Consider the following 20,613-nt stretch of genomic DNA (forward strand, 5'->3'; position numbering starts at 1 on the left):
TGACTGTTACTTATATTTATTTTTGTATTATATCGTTTAAATCTATTGTTAGGTAACGACGAAAAAGAAACATTTTGTAAAACGGTTGATTTGGTGTGATCGCGTCGTTACCTTAATATTTTTTTTTCATTTCATCTTTACTTATTATTTAATAATACTAATATATCATTTATGTTGCATTTTCATAGTAATTCTACCCCCCACGTCCTACTTTTCTGGTAGGTTTATCATTCAAATTATCGATGTGTGACATTATATAACGACAAAGAACGATACAGTCTATCCAATTTTTATTTATCGTATCAATAAATCTATAACTACGAAAAGACTCATTTTATGTAACGATCAATTTTGTGTGATTGCGTCGTTACCTTAATATTTTTTTCTCATTTAATCTTTACTTATTATTTAATAATTATATTTTATCTTTTACATTACTTTTTCATAGTAATTCTACCCCCTATACCCTACTTTTCTGATCAGTTTATTATTCAAATTATCGACGTGCGACAATATGTAATGAGAAAGAACGATACAGTCTATCCAAATTCATTAAAACAATATGGTACGATACAATACAACACAACACAATAAATAAACACATTATGAAACGATACATAATGACAATCCAAACAAAGTATAAATAACAATCAAAACAAATATTGTATTTAACTATCCATACGATATAATAGCAACAACCATCCAAACAATGTTTAAATGTATTGTAAGAAATTTTTTCCCCATCTATCATAGTTATAGATAAAAACTGATAAATAAATGATATCTCGTGAAATCAGTCGAGATGCTCCGTAAAAAGGGAAAGTCTGGAAAAGTCTAGAGACGGCCCCCAACGAAATTGAACCAAAACCAAATAGAGTTAGTGAGTCAGTTGTCCCCAAAGCCACAGGTTCATAATAGCTCTGCCTAATTAATATCGTTAGTTCAAAAGAAAAAGCAGTGAAATACAGATGCGCAAACCTATCAAAGACGTGAACCCACGTTTGAGCTGAGGACGGAGATATCTATGAACTGGAATCCAAAGCTTTCGATTCTACAGATGGACGGAAATACTTAAGACACCCACATTGTTATTCCTCATCATTTTTCTCATCACCATCTTTATCTCTCTTAAATTTCCTTTTTTCCTATCTGGGTTTCCGATTTCTTGAATTTTCATGTGAAGCAGAGCAATCGGTACAGCCAATTTTTGTTTGTTTGTTTGAGGAATTAACAAATGGCGAACACCACCATTGCCGCTGGTCCTACATTTTCCCTGCAACACCGCCATCAAGTACTTAGGAGGGTTGGAGTTAGTACTTTACGGCAGCAACAAGGACATACTCTGTAAGTACTCTTATCTCTGATCTAAGATCTGAACAGGATTTATTTGTCTAAAGATTTGGAATTAGCCCTAAACAGGGAAGATTTGCGGCTGTGCATTTATGTGATTGTGATTGTTCTGACAAAGCGAAATATTTGCATTTAGTAGTAACCACAACAACTAAGCTTCAATCCAGAACTAGTTTGATTGAAGTGTGTGAATCATTTATATCTGTTCTGCCACTGCCATAATAACTGCTAAAGATTTAATTTTTTTTTATTATTATAAAAAAAAGTAAGTTCTTTCCTTACCCTCCTGGTTATATATAAAGTCTACGAACAATCTTATCTTCTCATACTCTGTTCTCTCTCTTTTTACATCATCAAGTCAAAATGTTGAGCATATTTGCTGCTTTTGTTTTGTTATGTTGTTTAGTCTTAATTGTTCGAGGGTTATTGAGTTATCGACACATGCAAATGACCATGATATAGGTTCTTTACACCAGCAGTGCCTGCTATAAGGAGGAGATTTTGTCCATCTATAGGCATATATCAGGATAGGCAATCGTTCTCTGATGGAACCTTCAATAGCGTTATGTGTTCCAGCAGTGTTGAAGGTGCAGATAAGGTTTCAACGGATCAATCTCGAGTATCGAGGTAATGTAAAGAACCTCCTTCTGAATTTCTTTTCAAAACATTTTAATAAAAAGATTTGCTCACGTGTAATTCTTGGTAATTATCACATGGCCTTTTTAGTATGGTTGGACACCTGCAAATTGAGCTAGTGAGAAGGCAGAACAATGGTGCTTCGATATATTATATTTTGAGAAAGCACATTTTTTGGTGGATAGTTATGCCTGGTTGTAGAATTTGGCCTTTTATTTCTTCTTCGGGATTTATCTTCTTATTTACCAAAAGGAGCCTGTAGAGGAAGTTATCAAGTTATGCCAATTTCTAGCTCCCTCATCGGCTCCAACCGGAGAAAATGAAAAAGAAAAACTCACCTAAAGAAAGGGAGTAAAAGGGCTCCAACTAGGTTCACTTCTTTCCACTTTTGTTATATTTGAGTGCCGTCGTGGTGCATTTCATTAACATATTGACAAAGAACTCTGATTTTAACAAGCAGGCTCAAGTATGTGTCAGAGAATTCAGCTGAATCAGTGTTTCTTCATTTTAACCTCAATATTTCATTTGCTTGTGCAGGCTAGGTAACAGGGGCTGCAAACTAGTAGGATGTGGCTCTGCAGTACCATCTCTAAATGTATCCAATGATGATCTTGCAAAAATTGTTGATACTAATGATCAGTGGATATCTGTTCGGACAGGAATTCGTAACCGTAGAGTTCTTTCAGGCAAGTCTTTCTTTGGATTTGATACTTTTTAACTGGATGGATTCTGTTGTCTTATGTTTTAGGGGAAAAAATATAGTAATACTTAAGCACCTTAGGCTTTGGTTTAGTTGTAAGTGACGCAGATGTGTGGATACACATCATGAGTTTGAACCCTCACACAAATATAAGCCTGGTATTTAAGTGGAAAAGGGTACAGGGGTGGGCCCATTATCCACCAAGTTTTGAACTGTGCATCAGTTGGCCTTGGGGAATTTTTCAGTTAAAAAAAAGAAGAAGAAAACTTTAGCTCCATTTAGGAGTAGAGTGCATCCAGAAAACAAGTAGCATTCGAAAATACTTCTAACCTTCGGTGAATAATTACAAGTACATTTAGTTCCTAGAGTTTATCAAGAAGCGCTTCAGTAGAAGCTCAAATTTAGAGCTTTTGAAACTCCTATTGGCCTAAATTTTGTATCATAGAAAAGATAATCTGCCCATTGTCAAATCAAAAGTAATTCTAGTTAAGATTAAATTGTGAATGCCAAAAAAAATTGGCTTTGTAAAATGATTGTACCAAGCATCAAGCGTATTGCTAATATAATATAGGACTGTTGGTACAACCGTACAAGCACATTATGCAAAGGTACCTATCCAAAGACTCCCAAAGGGTCATAGTGTGATGTGTGGATTGGATATCCTATTTCTTTGTAATACTTCCTCTATGTCCTTTTCTCAGAATTTCAATTAGCTTTTGATACTTTACTTTACTATACACACTACACATTTATGTTCTCTTATGATTAGATTGACATGTTTCTATAGAATCAAATTTTTTAGGAATCAGGATACGTATCAGTGTTCTCTGTTGTTTCCTTTTGAATGTTTGTAGAACATAGCCTAATTGTTTATTTATTCCAAAAATAAAAGAGTCAACATTTAAATTTTTGTGGATACACACGAATGACTTGGCAAAGTTCAGCCATGCATTAATAGGTTGTAGTATAAATGATTTAAAATCAGAAATGCCTTTTGTGAAATGGGGGTAAAATACTTATATTCTTGTTCAGATGGAAAAAATGTATCAACTTTTTTGTATTTTATGTAAACCAGCCTTAATCTGATATGTGGTTTTTACAGGCAAAGACAGTTTAACAGATCTGGCTGCAGAGGCTGCAAGGAAAGCTCTTGAGATGGCAGAGGTTGATCCTAATGATGTTGACCTAATTTTGCTATGCAGTTCAACTCCCGAGGATCTTTTTGGTAGTGCCCCACAGGTATAACTTGCTAGAAGAATAGTGTCATTATATATCCATACAACCGATATTGCAAGAAAAATTACTTTTCTAGCGGTATAGCCCATCTTCAGCAGACTGTTCAGAAAGAACCTGCAATAGTGCTTTCTTTATTCCACACCCATAACATGAGTTAGCCAGAGTGATAATATGGAATGCATTGCCATGGAGCTTTTGAGTTTAGACGTTTATTCTCTTTGCCTTCTGCTATATCTACTTCATAGAGCATAGTTTATGCTTAGGAATTGATTCACATTATGTATAGTTTTTCTTTTTTTCCATTCACAACATATTGTTGATGAACTTGTCTCCTGCATTTACTAGGATTATAACTGATAAAGATATCACCCTTTAAGACAATTAAATGAAGCTAATCACCTTTAGTTCTGTGTGCATGATACTATTGTTAATTATGCATTTACTCATTCATATGCATATGATACAATATAGTGAAGAATGATTGACAACTTCTGAAATTAATTGTGTTTCATCAAAGGCCAAGGGCAACTCTTTATTTATTTGGGCCTTGTTATAATTGAGTGTCCCCATGCATTTCCCTTGAAATTATGTAAAACAAAGAAAGTACATTTATGATGTAATGAGAGCTGTATTGTTAGCGTGGTAAAAGGTTTGAAGTGCCCCAAAATTGAAAGGGCATTTGATAGATGATCCATCATCTTTGCATGTTTTTTCCTGACAAGATAAGATACTTAGTTTGGTAAAGGGTTGCTCCTCAGGAAAATTAATTTGACCCTTCTCCCGCCATTGTCATCCTACATCAGACAGATAGTCCATATAGAAGTTCAACTTTGAGCTAAATGCTTGGTTTTGCTGGTCACAAGTGACTGGCCGGCAATGGTGTTGTTACAGCTAATCTGTCTTTCTAAATACTCGCAATAGATTTCTGTGCCCTGCAAAGAACGTGTTTGATTATTCAAATTGTTTTGGTTCTTATCTTTTCTAATGCTTTAATTATATCATGCATTTCCAACTGACTGACTTTTTAATTCTGATTTATACTGCCGACCCAAATTAACTAAGTTGCTGCACCGTCAAATTATACATTTAATCATGTTCTCTTCAGAATTTTCTTGGGGACTCTATCCATTCTTTTTTGGTACTTCTTTCCTCAGATCCAAAGAGCACTTGGCTGCAAAAGCAATCCATTGTCTTTCGACATTACAGCTGCTTGTAGCGGGTTCATGTTGGGTTTGGTATCTGCTGCTTGCTATATCAGAGGTAGAATTTTGTAAAAGTTTTTTTTTGATGCGTAAGTTCTTTGTAAACTTTGCCATAGAGGGATTAATTGAACCAGGTAATCATCTTTTGTTGGATATACCTCAAGTGATCTGTAATTGAGGTCAAACGATAAAACAATTTGCATTGTCTTAGATTCTTGAGCAAGATTTTGGATGATTAGTTGGAGATGATTAAGTTATGGAAGACAACTGAACATACAGGAGACAAAGATTATGACACTTCTCAGTGAAAGAATAATGCTTCTATCATAATACTGGTAGGTACACATTTTCTGTGTGTAATAACACAAGTGGGGTTTGGGGAAGGTAAGATGTATGCAGACCTCTTTGTGGGGTAGAGAGGAGGGAGGGAGAACATTTGAGTGTAATTTTTAAAGAATGACTTAGCATATGCTGTCAAGTTGTAACTGGGAAGTTATGAGTTATGACTATTAGAGGCTTTCCAGTACCATTTTCCCAGAAAGCTTGTTCTGATTACTTGACTGTTTTTTTTTTTTTGAGAATGTTAACATTTTATAGACAAAATACACCAATAGTGTATTTCAGTAGTAATTACATTAGGAGTTTAAAGTTAGCAAAACCAAATAATCTATCACCTATACTCCTCCGAAACTATCTAAAAATTGAGTAATATCCTCCACCTTACTGGGGAGTACAAAGTTACACCAAAAATAAAAGGTTATAAGGCAATTCAATTTCAAGCTCTGGAAAGGGATGCTCTTGTTTTCAAAACATCTCTGGTTCCTTTCCTTCCATATTGTCCACCAGATGCAAGCAGGGACAATCTTCCATCTCTCCTTATGGGCTGACATGTTTCCTTCTCTATTCCATGCTGTTAGGGCTTCTGATGTATGCCTTGACATGGACCAACTGATACCCCTTAAGTTAAAAAACAGATGCCACAGTTTCAGTGTCACTCTAAAGTGACTGAAGAGATGGTTTGTTGTCTCTTTCACAAAAAAAAAGCACCTGGAGCATAATTCCCTTCTCCTTTTCATTAGATTGTCCTGAGTTAATACTGCTTGCCTGGCTACCAACCAGGTGAAACAAGCCACCTTGTGTGGTATCTTTACCTTCCATATCATCTTCCAAGGCCATGAAAAAGAGCATTGCAGCTGACCTATCAAGGTGTCTGTAAGTAAAAGCTGATTTTACTGTGAATTTCTCATTTTTGGATCTCAACCATTTTAGACTGTCTTCATTTGTGTTAAGGTTATTGGTCTGCTCCAAAGAATTGAAGAAATCTGTGAAGTTGTCTATTTCCCAGTCATTCAACCTTCTCTTGAAAGAGAGGTTCCATCCTTGGTTGTCCCTGACATCTGCTACTGCTGCCTCCTTCTGTTGGTTCAGATTGTAGATCACAGGGTATAACTGTTTCAAGGGGTATTGACCAACCCCCACATCATTCCAGAATGATGTCCTCCTTCCGTTTCCTATTTCAATCCTTGAATTTCTCCATATTTTAGGCCACTGGATCCTGATTGTTTTCCATAAACCTATCCCATATGGGCTTGTAGCTTCTTAGTTATCCATAGGTCTTCCATTGTATATCTGGAAGCTATAACTTCTTTCCACAAACTCTGTTCTCCAGAGACAAACCTCCATAGCCACTTCAAGAGAATACTCTGATTCTTTACTTTGAGGTGCTTTATGCCCATTCCTCCTCCTTTTTTGTTGTTGATGACAGCATCCCGTTTCACCAGGTGATGCTTCTTTTCCCCCTCTCCATTTCCTTGCCATAAAAAGTTCCTCCTGATGGAGTCTAGCTTCTTTAAGACACACCCTGGCAAAAGAAATAATGACATCATGTAAGCTGGCATAGCATCAAGCACACTATTGATTAAAGTCAATCTTCCACCCAAAGATAGGTATTGGCTTCTCCAATTTACCAACTTCTTTCACATTTTTCCACCACTGCATTCCAAATATTCTTGGATTTACTTTTTGCTCCTAGAGGCATCCCTAGATAGGTAGTGGGTAGTTCTCCCACAGTCCCACTTTGCCTCCTAGGATACCAGCCAAACTATTGATATCTGGAACTTCATTCACTGGGTAGACAACTTTTGCCCCAGTTTATGTGTAATCCGGAAATAGCTTCGAACAGAATAAAACCCTTAGATGCTTTAGTTGCTCTTTCTCTGCACCACAGAACACTAAAGTGTCATCTGCATACTGTAAGTGGGAGATATTTAAGCCCAAAATATCACTATCATTCGTCCAGAAACCCTTGATCATATTGTTTAACTGTGCTTTTTTCAACATATCACTCAATCCTCCCATAGCAAGTGTAAAAAGGAAAGGGGAAAGAGGATCTCCCTGCCTTAATCATCTTTCAGAGTGGAAGAAACCAGAAGGGGTACCATTAATTAATACTGAAAATTTTACTGTACTCGCAGAAATTTAAGATTTCCTATTTTACTGTACTTGACTTTCTTTAAGATTCCCTACGTAAGATTAACTCCATGATGAGTTTTCTTGAAGCAAGTGTTTTCTCACTTGTAAAAGTAACATAACTTGAAGTGTTTCATCATTTTTTTTTCATAATTGCCTTCATATGTCGTGGGAGCTCCAAAACTTGCATTGAATGAATTAAGAATGTTTAACAGTTTTAGGTGGACCAAATTCACATTCCATGTTATCAATTTTCTAGCTGTATCTGATCTGCATGTTTAATGTTTCTTGAGGATTCAGGAACAATCAATATTCCAGAAACACAAAATAGCTTGACCAGCAAGAACTGTGGAAACAACACCAATGGATGGCTACTTGGTCCTGCCTGTGGCAGCCTGGCCACACTTCTTCCCTTAATGCTCCAGACCCTAACCAATGTTTTTTTGTAACCAGGATTTCTGAGAGTCAATAGCGCACGGTTTGAAACTCGATGGATGTTGGGCCCATCCCTTTACCCTTCTCCACTTAAATACCGACGCTACCTAGTGTTTTTTTTATGTCAACCCTTTCTTTCAAGTGCTGATTTTTTACTTGAATTTGGACTTGTGCTTAAACATGGCCGATGTGATAGGCTTTTGTCCTATGCTTTCACCATTCAATTTCTTGGACCCAGCTAGAATCGTCTAGTTCACATAGATGGTTTTGAGACAAGTAGAAACTACACTATCTGACTAATAGAAACTATGTGAACAAAATTTAAAGTCGTCACTCCTTGCAAAAAGAGAACAAGCAAATGCCTGAGTTTTTTTATTAGTCAGTTTTAAATACCTCATTTCTGGGTTATTGATGAACTCTCTTATTCTTAGTGTAGAGTTCTAGAACTGGAGGGAGATGTTTAGTGTTCTATACCTAATTGGAGATTGAGATGGCCCTTTAGTGGATAATAACAACAACATACCCAGTGTAATCCCACCAGTGGGGTTTTAGTCGATGATCTTAAATGTTATTAATAAGTAAGTCTAACAAAGGCCTGCTTATGTTCAGTATCATAAGTTACGTGAAAAAAATGATAGGTCATTATCGTCAACCTGAAAAGTAAAGTTGAAACTTGAGGTCACGCAATTTGTGGATACTAAAAAGTGAAAGACAAATAAGAGAAAAACTTTTCTAGATAAAGAATTGGAATATAGTAACGACACTGAAAATTATTAACTTCTTGGATAAATCTCTCGAGGATATGATTTAGTGAGTAGTGGCCTAAAATTTTATTTTTTGCAGTGTGAAATATTATTGAATTGTCAATACCAGCATAACTACAATATATTGAATTATATATTCGTAAATATATGCTCTGCTGAGTATTGAAATTCTGCCGTCTTGCAGGTGGTGGCTTTAAAAATGTTCTTGTTATAGGGGCTGATGCTCTATCTCGCTATGTTGACTGGACAGATAGAGGGACATGTATTCTCTTTGGTGATGCTGCTGGTGCTGTAGTGGTTCAGGTATGATAAAGGAGAATTTACGAATCAATTAGGGTCGTTTGGTAGAGTGTATAAGAATAATGCTAAATAGAGTGTATTAGTAATGCTTGGATTAGTTATGCTTGTATCAATTATACATAGATTATTTTTATGCATTGTTTGGTTTGATGCATTAAAAATAGCATGCATTGAAAATTTATTTACAAAGATGCCCTCCACTATTATGGTGGAAAAGATGTAAAATAGGGTTTGACAATTGGGTCTTTAATCATGCTAATGCATGTATTAAAACCATTGCATTGCTAATACCTAGAAGTCCATGGTATTTGTAATACCCACCTTAATACACAATAGAGTGTATGCAAGCATTACATAGCTCAAAGTTGGTTTTCTTAGTTTTGCTTTCGTATGTCGGGAGTTGTAGGCGCTATGTACTAAATCATTTGAAATTCCTCCGGCTTCATTTCTCAAAAAAAAACATTGACTATGAGATACTTCCTGTGTTTTGTCTTTTCTGACATTTTCAAAATTTCTTATTCTTGAAATGCTTATCCATGGACCATCTCTAGGCATTGGTCTAGTGGTGAGAGTGCAATGTCTGGAACAGCACATGTCACGTATTCGAACCATGCTTAAGTGGAGAAAAGTAGAGGGACCAGCCCATTATCCCCTGAGATTCGAACCGTGCACCACTACCCCTCAAGGATTTCTCGGCTGTTAAGAAAACTGACCCATGGATCTACTTCACCCGATTATTCGTCCAAACAATATACACAAACTTCACTGTCACATACTGGAATTTTTATTTTTTTTGAGATAAGGGTAACTTTACTGGAATTTTTTTGCCTGGTGTTCAGTCTAGAGGTTGAATCCTATGCGGTGTTGTTGGTCAATTGCTCTGTGCTTACCATGGTTAACAAAAGAAAAGAGGAAATTGAAACTTGCTGTAACCTTACACTCTACAGTTATTCTGAAACATTCATGTTGCAACTGAAATTCCTTCAAAGAACCCATCCAGATTGTACCTAAGGTTATGACCAATGAAGTGACTCCCTATTGCTGTCTCCCTCCCCCTCTCCAAGCGTAGCAGCCATCTTGGGCAGCTGTGTGTGTTAACCTCTTCTCCTTCCAGATGTAATTGTCTATGTTGGCTGATGGAGGATTTCCAAGAAGATATTCTTGTCATCAAAGATGTGATCCTCTAAGATGAGAAGATATTCTTCATATCAAGATATGATCCTCTAAGATCTTAGTATAATTGTGGTAATCTAGAATATCATATTTCTGATTCTTTCTCTTAATGTAAAGATTTAGGTGATTCTATTCCACAATCTTTTATGTATATATAAAGCCATGTACATGACATAGAAAGATATGAATGAAATTATTCAATAATCTTATTCCGCATGGTATCAAAGCTTTAGGCTTATTCCTGGCCAATTTTATTCATCCTATCTTGAAAAATCCCATTTTGCTATCTTTATCTGCCCAAACCATGTCTGAAAATGGTACTGCCGCAAATATTCCAGTCTCTGAAAATGTTTCTGCAACCGTAGAGAATAACTCTACAGTTTCAATTGGAGATTTGCAACATTCAGCTTCAACAGGTAGTTGTTCATTGGCCTTCACAGGTATTTCTTACTCTTTTATTACTAATGTCTCAGACAAACTTTCTCCAACGTGGGTGGTTGATTCCGGGGCAACTGATCACATGACTAGTCTCTCTCATCTCTTCATATCATATTCCCCTTGTCCTAGCTATAAAAAAATAACTATAGCTGATGGTTCAGTTATTACTGTAGCTGGGCAAGGAGACATACCACTTGGAAAATCCTTGATACTTAAAGATGTCCTTCATATCCCAAAGTTATCTGCAAATCTCATTTCTATCCAGAAACTCACCAAAGATTCCAAATGCCAAGTAACTTTCTTCCCTTCATATTGCTTATTTCAGGAACAGAACACGAAGGAGATGATTGGGCGTGCTAGTGAGAAAGGTGGTCTTTATTGTTTGGATTTCCACAATGGTGAATATATATCTAAGAATTCCTTGTCTAGTTCATTCTTGTCTGAATCTATCATGTCCAATAAAGAGAAAGTATGGCTTTATCATCGTCGGTTAGGTCACCCTTCCTTTTATGTAATCAAAAGGATGTTCCCATCTTTGTTCAAAGATTTGATTGTTGAGTCTTTTCATTGTGATGATTGTGAAATTGCAAAACACAAACGTACTTCCTTTCCAATTAGTCACAAAAGATGTCAAACTCCATTCTCTCTTATTCATAGTGATATTTGGGGACCCTCTCCCATTCCTAATATTTCTGGTGCTAGATGGTTTGTGTCATTCATTGATGATTGTACAAGAGTTACGTGGATCTATTTGCTAAAGCAAAAATCAGATGTCAGTCAAATTCTTCCTACCTTTTTTAATATGATCAAAACCCAATATGATGTGCCAATTAAAAGATTTCGATCCGATAATGCCAAGGACTACTTCAATCAAAACCTCTCTGTTTTCTTCCAAAAAGAGGGAATTATTCATGAATCTTCATGTGTCAATACTCCTCAACAAAATGGGATAGCAGAGAGAAGAAATGGTCTGTTACTTGACATTACTAGATCATTATTGTTTCACAAAAAGGTGCCAAAACAGTATTGGGGGGAAGCTGTCCTAACTGCTGCACATCTTAGTAACAGAATGCCATCAAGAATTCTGAACTTTCAAAGTCCGCTTGATACTCTTAGGAATTTCTTTCCAAATTTTGAAATTTCCAATAAATTGGTTCCTAGAATCTTCGGAAGTGTTGCCTATGTTCATATTCATTCTCAAAATAGAGGCAAATTAGACCCACGTGCTCTTAAGTGTGTTTTCATAGGATATTCTCCTACTCAAAAAGGTTACAAGTGTTATCAACCATCATCAAAGAAATTCTTTGTTTCCGCAGATGTCACATTTGATGAGAGTGAATCCTTTTTTAATCATTCTTACAATCAGGGGGAGTCACTGAAGGGAAAGGAACCTCTAGACTTGTCACTATTTGATTTGTCCATTTCTAGTCGTGCCAAATCCTTGCCTGAGTCACCATTTCTACAGTCACCTGAGTCTCTAAATCCAAATGAACCCATTGAGTCTCCTAATCCAAATATAGATAATGGAATTCTAGAAAATAATCTACCATTGCAGGTATATTCCAGAAGAAAGAGACTAACTGATCAAACTACTCGGTTGCAATCATCTCCACAGGTTACTGCTCCTGATACCCATCCTGAACTTGTTGAACCGTCAGAAACACCAAACCAAACTGATCATGAAGAAGAATTTAACCAACCTAATGTCCTTGACCTTCCCATTGCAATCAGAAAAGGAACCAGAACTTGCACACAACACCCTTTGAGCCTCTCCATGACATATCAAAATCTATCCCCAAGTCATAAAGCTTTTCTCTGTAACCTCCACACAATTCCTATCCCCAGAAATTTGTCTGAAGCATTAGGAAATAAAGAATGGGAGAAAGCTATGAAGGTAGAAATGGAAGCATTGGAGAAAAACAAAACTTGGGATATTGTGGAATTACCAAAAGGAAAAAGGTTGGTCGGGTGCAGATGGGTGTTTACTGTGAAATATAAGTCAGATGGGTCCATAGAAAGATATAAAGCACGTTTGGTAGCAAAGGGTTATACACAAACCTATGGAATTGATTAGTTGGAGACTTTTGCCCAGTGGCAAAAATGAATACAGTGAGAGTTTTATTATCATTGGCTGCAGTTTTTAATTGGAACCTACAACAATTTGATGTAAAAAATGCCTTTTTAAATGGAGACTTAGATGAGGAGATCTATATGGAGGTGCCACCTGCTTTTGAAAGCAAGAAGGGAATGGTGTGTAGACTGAAGAAGGCACTCTATGGATTAAAGCAATCACCTCGTGCATGGTTTGGAAGATTTACAAAGGTTATGATCAAGCTAGGGTATCGACAAAGTCAAGGAGACCACACCTTGTTCATACGACACTCAAAAATAGGAAAAGTGACAGCATTGTTGGTTTATGTGGATGACATCATAGTAATAGGTGATGATTCAGAGGAGATACAAAATTTGAAGAAGTGTTTACTCAAGGAATTTGACATCAAAGAGCTTGGGAAATTAAAGTATTTTTTGGGAATCGAAGTGGCACACTCAAAACAAGGAATCTTTATTTCCCAACAAAAATATGTGCTTGATTTGTTGAAAGAAACAGGAAAATTAGGGTGTAAACCAGTGGCTACACCAATTGAATACAATCATAGATTGTGCAATGCTCCAGAAGATTCAGTGGTAGATAAAGGCTTGTATCAAAGGCTTGTAGGGAAATTGATTTACTTGTCCCATACAAAGCCGGACATTGCATTTGCTGTAAGTGTTGTTAGCCAATTTATGCATAATCCTAGAGAAATGCATCTTCAAGCTGTCAACCAGATTCTACAATATCTTAAAGGAAGTCCAGGAAAAGGAATATTATTCAAAAGAGGAGGAAACATGGTTTTAGAAGCTTATACAGATGCGGACTATGCTGGTTCATTAGTGGATCGAAGGTCAAGTTCTGGATATTGCACCTTCTTAGGAGGAAATCTGGTGACTTGGAGGAGTAAAAAACAAAATGTAGTAGCTAGATCAAGTGCAGAATCTGAGTTTAGATCCATGGCGATGGGAGTTTGTGAGTTATGGCTAAAGATAATCCTTGATGATTTGAAGATAAGATGGGAAGGACCTATGAGGCTATATTGTGACAATAAATCAGCAATAAGTATAGCTCATAATCCTGTACAACATGATCACACTAAGCATATTGAGGTAGACAGACATTTCATTAAGGAGAAATTAGATAACGGACTCATTTGTACGCCATTTGTATCTACAAAAGATCAGGTTGCTGATGTTTTAACAAAAGGATTGCCAAACAATATGTTTCAAGATCTAATAAGCAAGCTAGGAATGGAAGATATCCATTCACCCGCTTGAGGGGGAGTGTTGGCTGATGGAGGATTTCCAAGAAGATATTCTTGTCATCAAAGATGTGATCCTCTAAGATGAGAAGATATTCTTCATATCAAGATATGATCCTCTAAGATCTTAGTATAATTGTGGTAATCTAGAATATCATATTTCTGATTCTTTCTCTTAATGTAAAGATTTAGGTGATTCTATTCCACAATCTTTTATGTATATATAAAGCCATGTACATGACATAGAAAGATATGAATGAAATTATTCAATAATCTTATTCCGCAGTCTATTTCTCTGTCAAATGTTAAAAACCACTTCCACAAAGCTCAAGTCTACCTTTTTATTTACACATCTTCTATTTGTACCAAAGAGAATACAAGTTCTAAACAAGGGTGATTGGACAGAAGGAATTCCTGAAAATTGTGACTGGGGATTATAAGACAGTTTGATTCATTATTTTCTCCACTCCGCTGTTAGTAAGTGGATTACAACAAATAAAATTGGTTGAAAACCAAGGAGGACCAGAACTGTTTGAACTAGCCAAGAATTGTGGGAATGATTGGTCGTGGTGGTAGGAGCAGTACAATGTGTGGAGGGAATGTTGATGGTGGAGTAATAAATATTTTATTTTATTATTGGAGAAAAGGGCGGGTTAAAGCCTAAAGGCAGTGGTTTGCGATTGTGGGGCCAACCTTTCAAGCTGGCGGCTGGAAATGCCTCAATGTTTTTTCACGCCAGTAAGGTCAGGCGTGGTCGGTGGAGTTGATCTCACACTTTTTCTTTTTTCCCTTTTTCTCTCTTAATAAGTTTAATCCATCCAGTTAACCTTGTTTTGGTTGGTGTGTTGAGTTCGTGATGACTATGTGTTGTGTATTTATAGGTCAGAACCCAGATAAGTAGGTTAGAGGCCCCCCCCCTTGGTCTCAGTCAGACAAGGATTCCTCATGCTGTTATCTGTGACTCTGTGGTATAACCGTCTGACCTGCAATTTGATTGGGTTTGGCATTAAGTTTGAAACGGTCAATTAAGAACCAGTTCCCAACCTAACGCTCATTTTTAAATGATTCAACATACTAAATGGATATTTCTTTTTGGTATGTCTGAGCCTACTCATCTGTGCACAAAGATGGATCACCGAGGGCAAGATCAGTATAGGCTCAATAATGAAATGAAGGTGTCTAATCAACGAAAGAACAGATATTGCTCTTGCATTTTTGCAAATCAATAACTAGTTGAGGTCTTCAGTCAATCTAAGCTTCTTCACTACTATATACTCTTGATATACTTCATAGCTTGAAATATAACGTAGATGCACTATTGATTGAGGAGTGTTATTCCTTAGTGTAGATGTCTGATGTTGCATCTTCTTCTTGTATTAACTCATGTTCTTGATGCCTTGTTTTTTGTTCTGTTGTTGCTAGCTATTGACCATGCTCAATGCTAATTTGCACATTTAAGTTTCTCAAAATTTATATAAATCCACTCTTGTAGGCCTGTGATATTGGAGAAGATGGTTTATTTGGTTTTGACTTGCATAGTGATGGTGAAGGTCAAAGGTATTTATTATCATAGTTAGGAATATTTCCCCTGATTTCTTTTTTAGAGGGCCACTAAATGAGTGTTTTCATATTCAGGCACTTGAATGCTTCGATCAAAGATAATGAAACAGATAAAGCGTTTGGTACAAATGGTTCTGCTTTTGGTTTTCCACCAACAGGTTCCTCTTACTCTTGCATTCAGATGAATGGTAAAGAGGTCTTTAGATTTGCTGTTCGTGCTGTGCCACAATCAATAGAAGCAGCTTTAGAGAACGCAGGTCTTCCTAGGTCCAAAATTGATTGGCTGCTTCTCCACCAGGTATGGATTTCTGGGATACAAATTTGACTGAGTTAGTCAAACCTAAATATAGATTAATGACCTTCTCTTAGAAGCTGTTATGTTTTTGACTGAATGAAATACATTTATGAATGATTAGTGACAAAATGCACTGATACTTGTGATTCCCATCCTCCTGTTCTCTAATTTTATATGTTTTTCTCAAAGCTGATATTTGGTTGGGTAAAGGCCAGATCATGTTTGTGGGCGGCCAGGGGCAGTTGTTAACAGGAGGAACTTCCGACAGTTAAATGAAGAACTGCTTATGTGCCTAAGGCATAGACCTTTACTTATATTACTCTTCAAATTCAACTCAACTATTACTCTATATCCTATCAAACAAAGCATATGAGATTGGGATTAAAGTTATTTTACTAAGCTAGTGGATGTGTGATTATTGCCTGAGAAATGCAGAACAAAAGAACAAGTATAACAACCACATACGTTTGACTAAAATATACATAATTATTATGCTGCCAGAGCAAGATAATAAGAACATGGTTGTCCTACTCTTTTCCCCATGTTTTCTTTTTTGAGTCCGAGTTGGAACAATATATAGAAAAGTTATGCATATATTCTCATCTTCAAGTTGCTTTAGTTACTTGGATTAAAGAACACTTTGCTGCCTCATTTTTTTCAGGCGAGACACATTATTTTTGAAATTCGTCGTCAATTCACATACTTGGGGACCAAAGTGACCCCATAAATTTCACATGCATCACAAAATGAAGTGTTTATATTAAAGAACAAAAAATAAGTTAGGAGTAGCAAAATATCTTTATAAAGAAGAAGTTAAGAGTATAAAAAAAAATCAAAACGAGAAGTAAGAAAGAAAAGAGTAAGCTGCTTATTGACAAAGCTGCAATTTGGCATGTGTTTGTAAAAGCACAATATGGTTAGTACATAATTATATTCCCGGTTGCTTTACTAGTTTGACCCTTGATTCATCTTTAATGATAGACGGTATTCTCTTTCTAATTGCTTTATTGATGTAGAAACTCATTTCATGTTCAATATAACATGAGTAAATCTGTGAGCATTTTGAGTCTGACGTTCATTTTAAAAGATTTTCTTACTATTTAATGGCAAATACAACTGGAGATAATTTGCGGGAAGTTTCTTAATGCTTCTTTCGAGTTACCATCCTGCGTCAACTTCAGTGAAGCAACTTATCAGGAATGGCTACATGCAGGCAAATCAAAGGATTCTTGATGCAGTAGCAACACGTTTGGAGGTGCCATCAGAACATGTCATATCAAATTTGGCAAATTATGGCAATACGAGTGCTGCATCGATACCCTTGGCACTGGATGAAGCTGTTCGAAGTGGGAAAGTGCAGGCAGGTCATGTCATTGCTGCTGCTGGATTTGGTGCTGGCCTTACGTGGGGATCTGCAATACTCAGATGGGGCTAAATGCTGCTGTGAAGTTTGGGTCTGGTCTCACATCTGGATTCTGCAGTAATCAAATAGGGAAGAAACCTCTCAAGCCTCAACATATGAATAGATCTCAAACATAGATGGAAAGAAGAAATGATAAGGTTGCATTTCCCTTATGCTTTTTTTGTTTATTAGTAGCTGATTGTGGTGTAGGCTTCATTGGCAGAATCCCCTTTTTGTCTCTCTGATTTTCTTCTGTATTATTTTTTCCTAACATCAATAAATTATCAACATTTTGTCCCCATTGATGTTAATGTTAACATTTTAATCCAGATTGACATTCAGATTTGGATCCGAGACGTCTATTGGCATAATGTTCATGATATACTACTCCCTAGCTTGTACCATCTTTGGTATAATTCTGAAAAAAACGCGGTCGAGCCCTCTAGGCATCACAGTGAAAATTTGTTTCAGGTTCGAAGTAAACCTGTATGATACAATACAGTCATACAGTAATGTGTGATATTGAACAAGCGTTAAGAATACTTTAAAGACATGATGATTTATCATGCATTTGTAATTTCAAATTTTGAAAAGTCAGATTCTTAGAGAAGGAAAAAAAAAAGAAGAAAAATTGATACATATTGGCACCCCCCTCCCCCAACCCAAGTTTTAGTCAAAGCTCCAGTCACATTTAACTAGTTCATCTCTTTTCAAGTAAAATTCAACAGCAAAATCCACTTTTCTTTCCGTTATTAATGTTTAGTTACATTTTGTGATTTTTACACTATATAACCGTCTACAAAATTAATGGTTGAAAAATGTATAATGTAATTATTTTTGGCGACCATCAAATATATTATAGGGAAAATGGAAAAATATATCCCTTTAACTTTTCGATATAGAAGCTATATCCTTCATTGAAAAAGTGGTGTGTGTATATATATATATATATATATCATTGTCATTTTATAACTTCGTCGTCTAACAAATGATGCATGTTGGGTTAACCTACTGTTATAAATGATGTATATATACCTTCGTCATCTTACAAATTATGTGTGTTTTTCTTTTTGTGTTAACCTACTGTTATAAATGACATATATATACCTTCATCGTCTAACAAATGAATGCATGTTTTTCTTTTTGTGTTAACCTACTGAATTGAAAAAATCTTAAAATATTGATTTTTGTTTCATGTATCTACACTACATTCAAAGCATGAAGATCCTTGAAAATGTTGATTGAAAAATTTTCCTTTCATTAAATTAAAAAACTCTACAATAGACAAATTGTCGTTTACTATTTTCCTCAATTAGAAATTAATTATTATTCTAATATGTAGGACTTTGAAATTAATTAAAGTCACACAATGAAGTGGAGGCTTGCATGCAGTGTTGTGTGTGACAAGAAGGTACCACTAAAAGTTAAATGTAAGTTTTATAAAGTGATGGTTAGAGTGACTTTGTTGTATGGAGCAGAATGTTGGCCATCAAGAACTCTCAGGTTCAGAAGACAAAGTAGAAGCGATCTTAGTAATGGACGAGATGAGAGGATGAATATAGTGGGTTCAAGGAGAGGTAGAGGTAGGCCGAAAAAAGTATCAGGGAGATGTAATTAAATAGGATATGACACATTTTCAACTTACCGAAGACATGGCCTTAGATAAGACATAAGAGGTTATAAAGGTCCCAAATTAGTATAAAGGATAGTAGGTAGTTAAGAGTTGTCTTATAACTATTTACTAGTCTATTCATATATTTGGCTTGGTGGTAGTATAGAGCAATGCGTCGATTGTAGTTTTAGCCTATCCAAATATTCTTTGGCTTTTGATATCTGATATCACCCATTCATGTGTTTGGGTGACTACACCTTGCAGTTGTTATTACAGTTTCTTACATATATATAATGCACTGCTTTGCTTTGCACTAGTCGTGTTATTGTAGTTCTTACTTTTGATATTCAATATCGACAATTGTTTACTATGTTTTGATTATTGCACTAGTTTGTTGTTCTTATTCCCTTCCACATTTTTTGGATATTTGAATTTGCTATATTTGAGTCGACTAGTTTCACGGCATGTGCATTGCATGTGTGTATCGTATATATAGTATACAATTTTATAAAATATAATTAATATTACTAAATTAAAGTTTTTTAGTAAATAATTATAATTTTAAAAACATAGGACAGGTGCTTTTAAATGATTAATATAGTTTGTGATAAAATTACTTGTATTTTGAGATCAAAATGACCATATATTATTGAAATATTTCAAAATACATTCAAAGTTTATATATGGGGAGAACTTGCCATTTCTTTAGTAGTATTATTATTTACTTCACTCAATTTGTAAACAAATATATCCAACAAATTTTTAAAAAAAATATCAATACAAAAATGTCACCAATAGTCTTTCCTTTTGAGGTTATGAACATAAATGATGGACAACATTTAAGTATAATTTTCTCTTAAATATTCATACTTGAAATTTAGTATGTGCATGACACTAATAAGGATTACCATAAATATTTCAATATTTTATCTTTATACGTAATCTATCTTTTACCAATTAATATTTGAGTTAGACTATCACAGAGAGGCAGTTTTACAAAAAAAGAAGATATTTTATTGTTATAACGAATGATGGTTAAATTGAGGTTTGAGTGTATGTCAATTATTTAGCTTGACCAATTCTTTGTTTTATATATACATATATATTTCAGTAGCATAATTTAATTTTAATATATGAACAACATCACCTTTGGTAAAAAATATTTCATTTCTTTAAGTTTCTACCGTATCTTTGTAGAATTGTAGTCTTCTCCTTTTTCATGCCACATACATATCATATAGTTGTTGCCTAATGAAAGTATCTAGTATCTTATAGAAATTATATCGTGATATAAATTATTAAACTTTTTCAATAATAAAAATTAATAGATGAATAAAATTTAAAGTATTGTTTATAGAATCTTTAATTTAATTTGAGATTATTTTATGATCAATCACTATTTTCTTATCTATTTTTGTATAGTTAACAAGGAGTGTATCTTGTGACATAAAATTTTCTCAAATTAAAATGAACACAAAATAATAGGGAAAAAAATATATGGAACGATACATAGCCAATGAAGAAGGAAGACAAAAATATATGTTCATGCTATATTCACTATAGTGCTCCATTTGATTAAAATCTCTTGTCACCAACACTTTACTTTCTTCGTTCATTTTTACTTACATATCTATTAAAAAATAATTATTATCATGTCTATATTATCATATTATAAGTAAAGTGAAAAA

General features: G+C 35.2%; 1 protein-coding gene across 1 annotated transcript; it reads left to right on the plus strand.

The window, feature by feature from the left end:
• Nucleotides 1-903: 903 nt before the first annotated feature.
• Nucleotides 904-17,634, plus strand: LOC125858466 (3-oxoacyl-[acyl-carrier-protein] synthase 3 A, chloroplastic-like). Its single transcript, XM_049538255.1, has 9 exons — nucleotides 904-1,344; nucleotides 1,813-1,977; nucleotides 2,524-2,672; nucleotides 3,789-3,925; nucleotides 5,077-5,182; nucleotides 8,977-9,095; nucleotides 15,549-15,613; nucleotides 15,692-15,914; nucleotides 17,125-17,634. Exons 1-9 carry the CDS (start codon nucleotides 1,235-1,237, stop codon nucleotides 17,344-17,346), a joined length of 1,296 nt encoding a protein of 431 aa, XP_049394212.1. The 5' UTR covers nucleotides 904-1,234; the 3' UTR covers nucleotides 17,347-17,634.
• The last annotated feature ends 2,979 nt before the right edge of the window (nucleotides 17,635-20,613 follow it).

This window comes from Solanum stenotomum, chromosome 3 (genome assembly GCF_019186545.1).
Source record: "Solanum stenotomum isolate F172 chromosome 3, ASM1918654v1, whole genome shotgun sequence".
NCBI classification, from domain to species: Eukaryota; Viridiplantae; Streptophyta; class Magnoliopsida; order Solanales; family Solanaceae; genus Solanum; species Solanum stenotomum.

Coding starts and splice junctions, on each gene's coding strand:
- LOC125858466 (XM_049538255.1), top strand. CDS start 1,235: ATGGCGAACACCACCATTGCCGCTGGTCCTACATTTTCCCTGCAACAC. Junction 1,978..2,523: donor GATCAATCTCGAGTATCGAG/GTAATGTAAAGA, acceptor TTGCTTGTGCAG/GCTAGGTAACAGGGGCTGCA. Junction 3,926..5,076: donor TTTTTGGTAGTGCCCCACAG/GTATAACTTGCT, acceptor TTCTTTCCTCAG/ATCCAAAGAGCACTTGGCTG.